Genomic DNA, 15,256 nt, shown 5'->3' with positions numbered 1-15,256 from the left:
TGCTAGTCTCTGTCTAGAACTAATGCACTGACTCCTAAAATGTTACTGATCATTAGTATATTCATGAAACCAACTTGCACCAGTAAGGAAATGGACAAACTATTTTTTCAAATGAAGAGCTTTAAGCCTAAAAAGGAAGAAGCTGTAGCTGTTCCTCCTCCCTTTTCACTGAGGAAGTTATTCAGTAGTGGACAATTGACCATTCAGAGCTGTGGTTCTCTGCCCCTCCCCTCTTTCAATTTTGAGTTTTCATTCTCCTGGAAAGAATAAATAACCTGATTTTCAACATTTTTTTTTTTCTGATTAACAAAGCTCTACATGCTCATGAAAGACAAATGGGAAAGTAAAGTATAAAGAAGTAATGTGATTTTGTGTTACCTACAACTTTACAGCAATAAATGACTCTGTCATCTGGGACAGACCATCCATTGTGGGATCTTATGATCAAGACTGTGGTTGTTATAGAAGTATCGGCTGGGGCTGGAGTAGTTTCATCTCCCACCAAATGCTGAAAAGGAGGAATTTCCTTAAAAACAATGACCTTATCATTTTTGTGGACTTCGAAGGTACTTTTACTGATCTTCCTAAAAAAATAATTCTATCCTCTGGGTGTTCTGCTGATTTTCTACTGATTTTTAAGTATCTCGTGAAAAGTGGGGTTTATCTGTTTGTTTTTTGAGCACTAAGTAAAAAAAAAAAGTTGTTTCTGAGGGAACCATAGTTTACTCTATTGCAAAAGGACTCCCATTTTTAATTTAACTGTCTTTGGGAGAAACTAAAATTTTAGTGTCATCTTTTTTGATAATTTATCAAATATGACAGTTCGCTGACTTTAACTTAGTTTCAATCAGTCTATCCATGCTAATTTCATATTTCTTTTTTTCAAGTTAAATAAAAATATGATTGAGCTACTTCGAAAATAAAAATAACTCACTTTGTGAAAGTCAGCTGGGTTCAAAGCCACTCTTCCATGTCTCTAAAGGTGACATCCATGAGGGATAGAGGCCACCCAGAACTTTTTCCAGGAGTAGAAGAGAATTGTAATCAGATAGTAACTGTAGATCTTCCTCACCACCTTTTGTCTATTTCCTCAAGATATTACCTACCTTAATCAGACTGAAGTTCCCACTAAAGACACAAGGCTGACTCCTCAAGGCCTCGTTCTCCAAGGCCAAGGGCAGCAGACCTCAGTGGAAGGTTCGGGAAAGGCTTCATTAGAGAAAGCCTTACCTGGCAGCCTGGGCCAGGCGCAGCCCAGCCGACGGAGGCGGTCAGTGGAGAACACAGGCCCTTTGGAGGACCACAACTGGCCACAGTACTTCAGAGACCCCTGTGACCCGAATCCTTGCCAAAATGAAGGCATCTGTGTGAATGTGAAGGGGATGGCGAGCTGCAGGTAAGCCCTGTGGCTAGAGAGGCAGGTGGTGAATCAGCAGAGGTGACCACAGTATTTGCTTAACCTGGTTAAAAGCACTGTTCTTAGATTAGGGCAATGAATCCATCAGATAGTGACCTACACTTGACTGTCCTTGACTCAACAAAGCTGTGCCCTGAATCGGTGGGGCTTATGCTGCCAGGGCAGAGCAAAGGTCTTGCCAGGTCAGAGGAGTCCCAAATCTCCTGTCTCTCGACTTTTATTGCTTTCCAGCCTCTGCATCATCGTCAACAACATCTTGAATGTTGGGTTTTTGAACTTCACCACAGCCTCACAAATGATCCAGAGCTTTTAGCCCAGGGGCTTTCTAGTTCATGACCTGTCACAGTGAGACTCAGGACCAAGCTTACATCTTCCTCGACTGCCAATGTTATTTGTTATTATTATTATTTCTATTGTTTATTGTTTCTTTTGTACTATGATTATAGTTATGTTTTTAATAGTACTAATAAGAATACCTGATATTTTTGGACTGCTTGCTGTGTCACAAGCTCTCCTGAGCGGTATACACGTACGATCTAAATTATTCCTCACAGCCACGCTGTGAGATAATGACCCATGTTATCTCCATTTAGTGCATAAGGAAGCTGAAGCTTAGAGAGGTTAAGTAATCTGTCTAAAATTACCCAGATGGTGAATACTGGATCTGGGACTTGCAACCAGTTCTGTCTGTCTGCACAGTTTGCTATAAATTTACTAGTTCTTTTTGGAATGTCTTTTTGCATAAAATATGTTATAATAAGATATATGCAATGACAAAAGCATCAGTTTCATTTGACAGAATAGTAGCAGATGTAGAAACAATTCTGCTTGGCTCAAAATATCTACATTTCTTCTAAGTTCTTTCCAATCTCCGCTTTGTTTCTTCTTTTTCTGACTTTTATCTTGAAATAATTTTAGATTTACAAATATATTACAAAAATATTACAGAGTTCCCCATAACCTAATGTTAGCATCTTACATAACCATAGTACAATTAGGAAAGCCAAGACATAAATGAACATTAATGAAACTCAATACTATTAACAACAGTATTAACTAAGCTGTGGCCTTATTCCGATTTCCCAGTTTTTCCACCAATGTCCTTTTTCTGTTCCAGGATCCAATTCAGGATCCCTAATATTACTTTAGCTTTCATGTCTCCTTAGCCTCATTTAACCTGGGACAACTCCTCAGTCTTTCTTTGTCTTTCATTATCTTGACACTTTTGAGGAGTAGTGGTCAGTTATTTTGTAAATTGTTCTTCAATTTGGGTTTATCTGATGCTTTCTCATGATTATATTGAGGTCGTACATTTTGGGCAAGCATAGCAAAGATGAGATAAGCTCTTCTCAGTGTGTCATGTGAGGGGTATTTGATGTTAATATGTGTTACTACTGGTGATGCTATCTTGATCACCTGGCCAAACGGGTGTCCGCCAGGCTTCTCAACTAAAAACTCATCATCTCTCACTCTATAATTAACATATATCTTGAGAGAGATACTCAGAGACCATGAAGACTTCTCCTCAAATCCTTACCCATCGTCACTGGTGGATCCCCCTGGAACAATCACCACTAGAATATTTTAACAGTGATTTTCTATTTCCCCACTCTCTCTACATTCGTTAAGAGAAATTCTTTTAGAAAGAATAACTGCCCCATTCTCCCCACTCTCCCCATTCATTTATCTAGGCAATTATTTATCTATATCCCTAAGAATTCACATTTTAGTGAATGTGAATTCCTCACAGCCACGCTGTGAGATAATGACCCATGTTATCTCCATTTAGTGCATAAGGAAGTTGAAGCTTAGAGAGGTTAAGTAATTTTAGTAATGCCAGTATTTATATTGTTTCAGCTTTAGCCTTTGGGAGCTCTTTCAGATAGGCTTCTGTACCCTTTCAACTCGCCCTAGCCTTGGAATCATTCACTTTTCCAAAGACCCTGGTTCCTTTTACTGGAGAATGCTTACCTTGTTTCTTCAGGGCCCCATGGCCATGAGTCTGCAGCTCTTTGCTGATAGGTCCTTGGATACCAGATTTCAGTATATGCCCTGAATGGCTTCATCCTTCTCAAGGTAAAGAAAGCCAGAGATTCCCACTTGTGTGTCAGCCTCCAAACAGCCAAATGATCCCTCTCTCACAAACCTGCAGCTTTGAGTTTGTGGAATAAGCTCCCCGAAGGTAACACTAGAGAATATAATTAACCTGTGTTAGGAGGGGACTGGATTGGAGAAAAATTGCACAAACTTGCTATTACTCAGTGATTTTTAAGAGACCAATTTTTGGGCTAGAGATGAAGCATTTAAAGGTAAAATAGTTCCAGGATAAAGAAAAGGAGGCCTTGACTTCTGAGCATCTCATTCCACTCTGTGAGTAGACCTTGTGACAAGAATGTTATTTGACACAAAGGCTAGAATTTGTACGATGGGAGAGATGAAACACTACCCTTAACTCCTTGGTTCTGAGATTAGTTGATCTTTATACCAAATAATATTTTTTGAAAAAACTCTAGGGCATAGCCATTATGTGCCTACTGGTGCCAAACATCTCACCTTAGAGTAACACTTTAATGGGTATTGTCTAGAAGTTTTTGGGCTCCAACTAATGCACTGAGCCAGACTCTCTGAAGAATTTCCCCTGTGTGTTATCATCTGAGCTAGTGTCAGGCAACATATTCTTTCAGTATCCCAAACCTTCGTCCTGAAATTTGCGCATGCAGGCCAAAAGTTCCAAGTCCGGTTCTAGACCTCCAGGAATAGACTTCATGTGTGAAACACTAACCTCATGACCTTGAGCAAGTTATTTAACCTTTCTATAGAGTGAAGATGGTGAGGATGGCCTGATGATAACTACCACCTCCAAGGGGTATTACAGGATTAAATGCATTGAATCATATCAAGCTCTCGGGATTGGGCCAGGCATATGGAACTGCCATTATTGATGTGTTGGCGCTTGTCGCTGGAAAGTGCTGGAGGCTTGGATGGCTCCCACACACACCCACCCCTGTGTCCTGTTCCCTCAGGTGTGTCTCCAGTCATGCCTTCTTCTACACGGGAGAGCGATGCCAGGCCATGCAGGTGCATGGCAGCGTCCTGGGCCTGATGATCGGTGGCACGGCCACTGTGGTCTTCTTGACCTTCACCATCATCTCCATCTTTTTCCAAAAGCCAAGGCAGTGACCCTCCAGCTGGCATCGGCTAGATCAAAGAAATTCCTTCTCCACTCACACCCTCCATTCCTGTGCTGAGCGCAGTTTGACGTGGTTTTTAGCAGCCTTGTTTTAAAGAGGCCTCCAAGGACCAAGGCCTCTAGCCTCTTGTGTGACCCTTATAGTTTTTCTGCCCTCAGCGCTCATATGGTTCTGTTACCCTGCTATGTGCCCCGAATGTATCTAGTGTGTCCTGTGACAGAGCTCAGTACACTTCACTGTAAATCACTTGTTTAATTGACCATCTTTCCCATAGACTGTAAGCCCCACACGGGCAGACCCCCATTTACTGTGCCAGCTCCAGTGCCTGGAAATATTGTGGGCATTCAATAAAAGTGAATGAATGAACCAATAATTGAATGAATTACTAAGATATAGAAACTCTCTCATTTCTACTGCAGGTAAGATATATACAATAAAACTCATATGTCATTTGTATTAGAATCAGATACTAAAATACGTGTTTTTCATCAGGCACAGTAGTGTTATTACTCTTTGAATGTCTTGTGTGTTAAAGGATTTCAAATAAAGATTCCTCCTAGTAGCAGAGCTTCACAGTATTTGCTTTTCACCTCTGATTCTAAGGAAAACTTTTTAACAAATTTAATAATATATTTAGTCAGTAACTTCTATGTGTCCAGCATTATATGGAAGTTCGTGTGTGTGTGGAGGGGCAAGGGGAGAGTTGTCAGAAAGCTCTTTCTCAGATCCTTTAAGTTTTCGAGTATATTTTATATGCTTATCAAGTATAAAAGTATTATATTAACAAACCGAAAGTATCGAGTAGAAGAGAATTTTGAAGAAATATTTTTAGATATATTCCATTTCCACAGTTCCTAAGAAGATAAAAGCTAGCCGGGGCAAGAAAGTTCCAAGATCTACCAAGTCAAAAAGAAAAAAAAAAGCTGAGTTTCCCATTCCCACTCAGTACGAGCCCCATGGTGAGCTGGCTCTGGAAGTTTACTCAAAGAAAATGTTTCAAGGGTGAGCAGTCCAGGCTTTAGAGTGCCAGGTTTCCTAAGTATACACTTTGTCGCTATCTGGAAACAAACATGAGGGGTTTAATGCAGGGGTGTGAGAAGAGTTTGTATCAGGTGCAAACAGCACCACTCAGGCACTGACCCTCCAGGCTGAGGTGTGTTGGTGTCCCCTGGAAAGCCGGTTAGAGCACAGATGGAGAGCCCCACCCCCAGAGGGTCTGATTCAGTAGGTCTGGGGGGGAGGGGGTGGGGTCTAAGAATTTGCATTTCAAATGAGCTCCCAGGTGATGCTGATGCTGCTAGTCTGGTAGCCACACTCAGAATCACTTTGCTACTGGGTGGAAAATGGGTCTGGAAGTCAGGCACCCTGGCTGAAGGCTTGGACTGACCATCTAACTAGCTGTGCGATTTTAGTATAATCACTTAAGCCCTTGGTCTTCAGTTACTAATCTGTCAAATGAAAGTAATAGATGACTACCTCCTCCCACCTATCTTAACACCTATAGGATGATGGGTAAGAACATATTTTAGAGTTAAAAATGCATAAATTGTGCGATTAAATCTTCAAACTGGATGAGAAGCTCTTCGGCCATCCTATCTCCAAAGACCAAACTGGAAATCAACTCTAGCTTTGCTTCTCCATGTGCTTCACAGCCTGCAAAATCACACCTGGCGGCACAGCTGGGCCTGGAGAAGGTCATTCTCTCCACGTTCTGTCAGTGTCCTACCTAAAAAGGGAGTTCCAGACATTATTGTCACTGCTGTTGTTTTTCTTTTATTTTATTAGAAGGACAGGTGCTCTGGGCCACACCTGGTTTGGATCTGCCAGGTTCAGAGAAAGAGGTCCCACCCCAAATCAAGGACATTTCTTTATACTAGTTCTCTCTGGAGGAAGCAGAAGCCCAAATTTCAAGGATAACCTAGTATTTTGATCTAGCACTATAAATTAAAACTGCCAGGTCAAGATAATGATTAGGAGGTAACAGACTGAAGGTCATACATTTTGATATTTCTCTGTAGGTTCTCAGCTCCAGCACTATGCCTACTACATAGGCCATCTCTCTTGATGGATTAAGAACCTGGATCATCATAGATCAGACATTATAATCACTTTGTCTTTGAGCCTGAAGCCCTGAATCATTCCAAGATGGTTAACAGATATTTTGTTCTTTTGAGGTGTAGGAGTGATGATGGAGGAGTGGGCATGGGTAATGGAGAGAGGGTAGAGAAATAAGCATTTTATTATCTCTAGGCAGTGTGGGATTTGGGATTTAGAAGAGCAACTTGAGAAAAGTGGGAATTCCTTGGTCTTACATAATGGGAAGGAGACCGAGGAGGTCAAAAGTCTGAAAATGTTTCATGCCTTCCCTCACCTGATACCTTGCCCGTATCCCTCTGGCTCAATTTCTTCTGTGAACTGACCTGAGCCAACTTTTCCATTTGCAAATGTCAAATGATTTAGGTAATGTCTGGAGCCTCTGATAATTAGAAGTGGGTAGAAACTATAACCTGCCTTCTTCACAATGTTAAAATGAATCAAGATTCTAAAATTCTGCCACACATTCACATATTACTAGCTATCAAGCCCCCCAAAGTAATCCAACCTGTTTTGTAAATGTACTGAAGCCTCTGTTCTGTGTTTTTAGGCTCCCCAGAAAACATCCGAGGTTAAGGGTGTATTCTAGGCATATGCAACCAAATAATCTGAAGGCCAGGTTCAGTTAACTCTCTGCTACAGGGTCTCCCAACCTTCACACTATTGATACTTTGAACAAGATATTCTTTGTTGTGGGAGCTGTTCTACACACAGTAGGATGTTAGTAGCATCCTGGCTTCTGCTCACTAAATGCAGTAGCACCACCTTTCCCGTTATGACATCTCAAAATGTCTCCGGATGTTGCCAAATGTCCCTGGGGGCAATGTCATCCCTGGTTGAAAACCACTCGTCTGATGGAGTAGCCAATGGAATATTCCATTAAGTGTGAGAGGCCAGGACCAAACAGAGTTTTAGTCTAACATTCTACACTAAAAGTTAGTCCACTGGGTCCGTCAGAGTTTTGCACCTCTAGCTGGTTGATCACTCCACTTTTCTAATGCAAAGACGATTTCTAACATCCTTTATACTAATAACAACCCCTCTAGTGTGGCTTGAGATAACAATATATAAAAGTTTTTTCTGTAGATATTTCTTCAGTACAGACTTTTGATTAAGATCCTTCAGTGCCAATCACCATTGCGTTCCAGTGTACTTTGACTACTATCTAACTTCCTCTAGGTGTGGAATACAGTCAACCTGCCCACTGTATTCAGTATCATATTGATATTGATGTATTTACAGGAAAACTGCAGACAATCTAACACCTCTCCTTCTCAAGTTTCTCCTTCCTGATGAATTATGTTATCCGCTTAATGGCTTGAAGGAAACTTAGGGATCCTAAAGTTCAACTTTTGTATTTGAGTAAACCGAGGCGATTCTAGAGAGAACAGGGGCCAGAAGCAGGTCAAAAGCCACTTAATAGCAAAATCTATTATCCTCTTTTGATTGCCAGGGAAGTTTAATAAAATCGGTAGTTTTTTTTTTTTTGAGAGGGGAAGTGTGAGGGTAGCTATGAAATGTAGGCTAATCTATACCTAACAATTTTGGATGTCATTTTGTCTAATGTGAGTAACCTACTCACATTTTCATGTGTTTATGAATACGGCTAAAACAGCACTCCTATGTTAGTTAATATAAACACACAATATACTTTTCCAAAATCACCAAAAAAATTAATTTTCAAAAAGACTACTATGCATATCCCGTAGCTATGAGTACTGTTTAGGAAACTATTGCAAACTCTAGTGGTGGGTGTTGGGGGTCGGATAGTAGGGTTGGATGGTGGTAACCTGTAATAGGTACTGATGTGGAAAAAATGTGCAAAAAGATTTGACATGGGTTGGGTAGCCCAACAGGGTGTGTGTGTATGTGTGTGTGTGTGTGTGTGTGTGCGTGTGTACACACATGAATGTGTATAAGAGATGGGACAAGATAATGAAGACAAGACCTATCTCTCTCCACCTTTCACATTTACCAAGGGCTGGTCCTAGAATTCCAGCATAGATTGAGACATGGATTTATCTGGGTCACAGCTTCCCTCAGGGACTAGACAAATTTAGGACAGTTCGACCCATGTGTGACTCAATGGAATCATCAGTAATGTTTAAAGATTTAAAGATTTCTATCTGGTCAAGAGAATAAAAGGAGAGTAGATAACTAGAATCACGAGAAAGGCATGAAGAGAAGTGGGAGGCAGGGGAGACATTCAAATTATCAGCCCCAGGCAAAAATGATCACCAATATCCATTCTCTCTCTATCCATTTTTTGGTAATAATATATCCAAGTCCTAGCTGGTCAAATGGCTACCCAGAATATAGTTTGCATTCTTCTCTTCTCTTGCAATTAGATGGGACTATGTGATCAAGTTATGGCTCATGGAATGGAGCAGAAATGACGGCTTCTGGGAACTTTCTTTAAGAAGCCTCGGTGTACAAACCTTTAGTTACTTCTTCTGTCCTAATGACTGATAAGGGCATATCATGGCCAGAGTGGGAATTGCCATGTGGGGCTATGCAGTGACCCTGGGAAGAGCAGAACAAAAAGATAGACATTACTACATCCCTGAGGACTACATAGAACAAAGTCTACCATACCAGTCTTGGTCTGCTTATCAACACATTTATGTGCTAGAAATATAAACTTGTAGTTTAAGTCCCTGTTATTTTGAATCTTTGTTGCTCACAGAAAACACAGTCTTCACTGATACGATGGTTTCTGCAGACTCAGCACATGACTTGGACTCAGTCAATCACAATACCTTGCCCGGCCATGGATGCACATACGAATGGGAAAGAGAAGACTTGCTCTTCCTTTTAGGTCTCAATCTATGGTTCACAGGTCTTGTAGATTTCTTTCCTCAAAGATCTGTCTTGGAATGAAATAAACACACAGAGAGAGGCAGAGCCACAAAAGAGAAAGGGAGAACTTGAGAACAACTGTTTGAGCTTCTAAATCCAGCTGTAACTGAAGGTGTGCCAATCTGGTAACTTTCCCAGTTATGTGAGCTAATGTCCATCCTTGCTTAAATTAGTTTGAGCTGTGGTTCTATTTCCTGTAACAGAGAGAGCCTTAACTGACTCTACTGCTACAGCAGCACATAATTGGCTCATCTGTAGAGGAGAAGTAATGAGATTCATTTCAGGACTAAATACAATTTTGTATTACATAAGATTAACAAAGCTGAATTGAGATGCAGACACTGGAAAGTTAACCAGGCTCACTCATTTGTTAAAGTGACTTATTTTCCCCTTCTGGCTTCATAATGCGCATGAGTTAAACCTTGGTAATATATTTAGAATATCATGTGTCTTCAGGGTTCTTTTCAAAGACTCCTAACCATGAATTAAATGTGAAAATGTGGAGTATGCATATATTTTTATTCTGAGTAGAGACTGTGTCTAAATCTGTGTTCTGCAGTACAAAATAATAATGGATAACATCATTCAACAATTACCATGTGCCTGATACTGTTCTGTGGGCTTTGTAAGGATAACTCTTCACAACAACCATGAAAACTGTTATTATTTTTATCCCTTTTTATGTTGTGGAAATTGAGTCACAAGAGAGTTATTTTGTCCAAGGTCACAAAACCAAGTGGTGGACCAACAATTGGAAAGCACAAGATCTGGCTCCAAAACCCACACTCTTAACCCGCTCCGTCTACTTGCTAAACCAGCTGACAATCGTGCTAAAGACAGCTGAATGTGTCCACTCGTGCAAAGTGAAGCAGAGATTTCAAATAATTCAAGCAGCCAATCAGCTGCTGCTTCGGTCCACATATCTCAAGGGAATCCATGACATAAACAAGTTTGTTAGGACAAATGTCTCGAGTTTTCACTGTGTTTAAACACAGCCTTAGAAATACTTCATTTCTGGGAAGTCATATTTTCCCTCTTTGTGTCTAAATGACATCCAACAGTCTCAGAATGCTTGATAGATCTTTGGCAAGAACAAAAATACCACCGCCAGTGATTGGAACCTCATGGAAGCTCATTTGGATGAAGACAAAAGATGAAAATGGCACGTACAGTCACACTGCTCCATTTGGGGAATCAACTAGGTGGCTAATATGAGGTCTGCTTTCTATAAAGCAACACAGCAAGAGTTCTTTCACGCTCCGTCAGAGACTGAAAAAGGAAGTGGGCCGATTCTGCAGTTTGCCAAGAACACTGGTCATTATGTTCTGGGCTGCTCCTAGGAGAAACGATTAAGTGAGATTAAGGTTGGAGATGCGCTGACTTCACCCTTTCTGTCACCATTGCTCTGCCTCTCTCATTTTGTGCACTCGGAAATCTCCCCACGAGGGGAGTTTACATGCATCAAGTTGCATGGAGCAGCAATAGAGTGAGGGGATGACATGCACAAGTACTAGGTGAGACTCCGCATTCGACATCTGGCTCTACTATTCTTGAGTTATGTGACCCTGGGCAAGTTGTTAATCTCTCTATGCTTAGTTAATTCATCAGTAAAATAAAGAGAAAAATGATATTTACTCAACCTGGGTTTGCTGTAAGACTTAAACGAGATCATATACATAAAGAGCTTAGGGCAGCTCCAAACACATGGTAAGAACTCAATAAATGGTAGTTAACATGGTTACACAATTACCAGCCATTTCCGTTGGAGAGTCAATTTCATTTCATTTGCTGCGTGCCTATCCCAGAAGTTGTTGCATGTTAAGCCTCATCTCTCCTTGAGATGTTGTTTTCTGTTAGAGGAATGTTCAGTGTAAGAGAAAAAGGTATGAGAGATATTTTGAGGGGTTATGAACAATATCCTAAGGCATATGACTTTCTCCCACAGTCAGAGAAGTTGTCTGCTTCATTATTCAAGGCCAGATCAGCTTGTCCATCTGCCCCAAGGGCCAGCCTTCTCAGCAGTTGGTACTGGTTGCTTCTCCTGGGTCTTCTGAGATCACACTTTGGCTGGGACAGCCAGCAGCCTCCTCTTCCATGTGTGTCCCAAGGTTAGATTTACCAACTGGCCTCAGCTGTGGCTGGTGTATCACACAGCCCTGGGACAGCTGTGGCTTCAACATGGATTGAAAAAGAAAACCCAGCCCAGCAGTAGTTTTCTATGATTTAATTAGAAAAGGAATAGGACTATCCCAGTTCCTCTTTTTGTAGGTACATTGATCGAAATGTACTGAAGTTTCGGAAACACCGAATGTACCCATTTTGCTTCCTCAAACTATCTTTCTGACTCCTGTTTGGAGAATGGAATCAGGTGATTTCCGGGACCGCTTTTAGCTTTGCCATTGGTTCCATAAATAAGTCAGTGAGGGAGGAAAGAAACATAAGGAGGGAGCTATCCCAGCTGGTTTCATCTCAGAAATGAACATGTGCCTGCAGATACATCTTATTCACTGAAACTATATGACTGAAACGCTCGATCTCCCCATTTCTTGGTTTCTGTCAGCTAGCAGGCCTTGACTTCACCTTTATTCTGTTCATATACCCCAAATTACTTCTCTGCACTCTGCACCCTGAGCCTTGGAGGTTCTAACCAGGGGACCCAGAGGAGGCGCCTCCTCTAATGACCACCAGGTGGCGATCAAGCCTCAGGAGAAGCCAGCGATCTGTTGAGTGGGTGCCCTGGAGGCCAGCTGTCACTCATTAGTCCAGCTGGAGATTTCTGTCAGGACCGCTCTGACTAGGACAGCTGTGGGAGAGCTCTTGGGGCATAAGAAATGCTCGCAGTTCCAGAGAAGCAGTAAATGGATGTACGATTTTCCTCGGTTAATCAAAATCAAACACCTCTTTCCACCACTACTTGGGGTGGGGGCCGTTTGGCAGAGTGGAGAACAGAGGATGGTTCTAATCAAAACTGGTTTCAAAAAAGGCCAAAGTCATTCTTGGAGTGTGTCGTTGAACATCGGAAGTGGGCTGTAACAGCACTTTTCCCATGACTTACCCAATCAGTTCCTGTTGCTTTTCATGCTAAGAAAGCCTTTTTTTTTTTTTTTCTGGATTCCTGGGTTTGTTGGGTTTAACAGCCACCAGCATACTTTGTTTGGGACTTGGCTCTGAATTAAAGAATAAAAACTCTGGGTTGTGAACGGCCTCACGTATTCCCTACCCACCGCCCCGTTTGTGCAGGGAGAATAATTGTGACTTTTCAGCTCTCCATCTCAAAGTTTATAGATGGGAGGAAAAGAACGGGTGTCTAGAAAATCATTTAAAAAATACACAAGAGGACTGTATCTAAATCATAGGAGACCTCACACAGGAAAATGGCATTTGGAAATAAATAACAGGGCTCTAACACAGGGTGGGTGCAAGTAATTACACCCAATTTTCCTTCTTTTTTCCTCTGTCTGGAAGACTTATGGAAATTATTTCCTCTCTAGAATGTGCTAGAAGGTAAACTTAAATATCCATCTATACAAGACATAAAGAAAGGCGGTGTGAAACCCTAGTCTTCTGAGGTTGGTGAATAGGAAGTAATCGGGTGCCTCATCACTGCCCCACTTTTTCATTCCCACTGATGGGAACAGGAAGAAGCAGGTACGTCACCAGCCTGGACAGGGGGCCAATTCCATTCCCTCGCTTTGGCCCACTGCTTTTTGCAGAGATGAGGGATAATTTGATGCAAGCTTCCAGAGGGCCAGGGTGGTATTTGAATGATTCTGCTGCTGCCTGTCCCTGGATGTCTGCCATTTGGACCTATTTGACACCTGGGAAGCATCACTCAGAGCAGGCCTCCCCTGGGAAGCCAATAATCACAACTGTGAGGCTTGCCCACTTTCCCAAACTTACTTCCTCCGCAGTCATCTGGTCTCCAGGCCTGAGCTTGAAGGCGCCTTCAAGTAGTTGCAGAAGGGACTCCAGGGACTCCCCACTCTCAGAGGGGGTCTGAAAGCACTTGGGGTTGTGGCATTGTCCTGGGCCTCTGATAGGCCTCCCTGCTCAGTTGAGCAACAGGGGTCCAATAGGCACCCACTGGGCTGCATGTGTTAGAGGCTGAGTCATGCCTCGTGACTCAGTATTCTGAGGCAAGGAAGAGGGCCTCGACTCCTCCAGGAAGCACAAAGAGTCAAGGTGAAGGCATGTTGTTGGGCAACATGGTTAAAACTCTGCCAATGTCCATATGTGTTTTGGAGCCTTGTAAAAAAAAATCACCTTGTAACACATATTAGCTTGAAGGAAATCTTCAAAGTCAATAATTTTTTAGCACTCCCTAACTCTCTCATAAGTACCTGACAAACTGTGTCCTTCCTTCCCTGATCCTGTGCTCTCCTGATGACCTCAAGATGCCCAGGGCTTAGAATGCCCCTGGAATCTCATTAGGGTCCCCATAACTCCCCCGCGTCTGCCTCTCTCTGCCTCTCACAGAGATATCGGAAATAACATTTTATTTGCATAAGATGGTTTACAAAACGTGTTCATATGAACTATTCTTTCTGAGCCTGACAACAGCCTTGAGGGGTAATTAGAATGATCTCCATTTTTCAGATGAGCAAACCAAGCACCAGAGAGGTTTAGTGAAGGGCCCGGGGAAGTAGGAAAGGCGTGTTCCAGGAGCTGTATTTGTTGTGCTACACGGCACTAATGACACAGCCAGCTCATCCTCCAAGAACGAAGGCTGATGAGGATCCCCAGGCACGTCATCCTTCCTGGGGAAGATGCGAAGCTGTGATTTTCTGGGGCCGATGCCCTGTGTTTGTCAGCAACCTCTAACAGTGTGGCTTTCAGGCCAGCTTGGAGGGGCAGGAGTTCTATGGAAGAGAGGGATTTGGGGTCTTATGGATTTCTCTACCCTTCCTGGCTCCACCCGTCCTGCCCCCCCTCCCCAACCCATGGGCAGAGCCTCTGCATACACCAGCCGGGATGCGATGATATGGTACAGGTCTTGTTTTAATTTTATTTTCCTACCTTGTTGTCTATGTGTAGAAGGCAGAAATAAGTAGCAGAAAGCATTCGTCTCTGGTTTATACTCTAAAGTTGTGTTGTCCAATGCAGCAGCCTCTAGATACCTATGACTTCGGGGTAATAGAAATGAGGCTGCTGTAAGTGTAAAGTACACACTGGATTTCGGACATTACAAAAAGAAAAAAAATGTAAAATATCTCATTAATAAGCGTATGTTAATTACATCTTGAACTGATCATTTTGGGGTATTTGGGTTAAATAAAATGCATTTTTGAAATTAATTTTACCTATCAGTTTCTTAAATGTGGCCATTAAAAAAATGTTAAATACACATGCCTGTCATAGTTCTACTAGGCATTGCAGCTCTCAAAGGCCTCATCGAACAGTCCAAGAAAGCTTCGTTCACTTTTACATAAAGTATTCTTAGGAAGCGTGCTTTTCCCCCTGTTTATATAAATAAAGTATAAACTTCATAAAGCTAAGTGGGAAAAAATGTCTTCAAAATATAAAAATAAACATCTTCCTCCTAAATGATGTATACATTATTTTAAGAAGAAAAAAAAAATCATCCCAAATAAGCAGAAAACTCCAGACAAGCTACTGTGACTCATGAAAGCACATGGGTCTAGACCCCACTAGAGATTATGGTCTACTGAGGTATGAAAATTTCCCCAGTTCCAGG

At 41.9% G+C, this 15,256-nt stretch overlaps 1 protein-coding gene across 1 annotated transcript in view; it reads left to right on the top strand.

The window, feature by feature from the left end:
• MEP1A (meprin A subunit alpha) overlaps positions 1–4,891 on the top strand; it is a 29,864-nt gene extending 24,973 nt beyond the window's left edge. The window contains exons 12-14 of the mRNA XM_039854091.1: positions 393–566; positions 1,096–1,396; positions 4,441–4,891. Coding sequence (XP_039710025.1) covers positions 393–566; positions 1,096–1,396; positions 4,441–4,597 — 632 coding nt within the window. The 3' untranslated portion in view covers positions 4,598–4,891. The remainder of the gene's footprint in view (positions 1–392; positions 567–1,095; positions 1,397–4,440) is intronic.
• The last annotated feature ends 10,365 nt before the right edge of the window (positions 4,892–15,256 follow it).

Source organism: Pteropus medius, unplaced genomic scaffold (genome assembly GCF_902729225.1).
Source record: "Pteropus medius unplaced genomic scaffold, Ma_sr-lr_union100, whole genome shotgun sequence".
Taxonomy (NCBI): Eukaryota; Metazoa; Chordata; class Mammalia; order Chiroptera; family Pteropodidae; genus Pteropus; species Pteropus medius.
The sequence above is the reverse complement of the archived record's forward strand: the minus strand, read 5'-3'. Positions and strand labels throughout refer to the sequence as shown.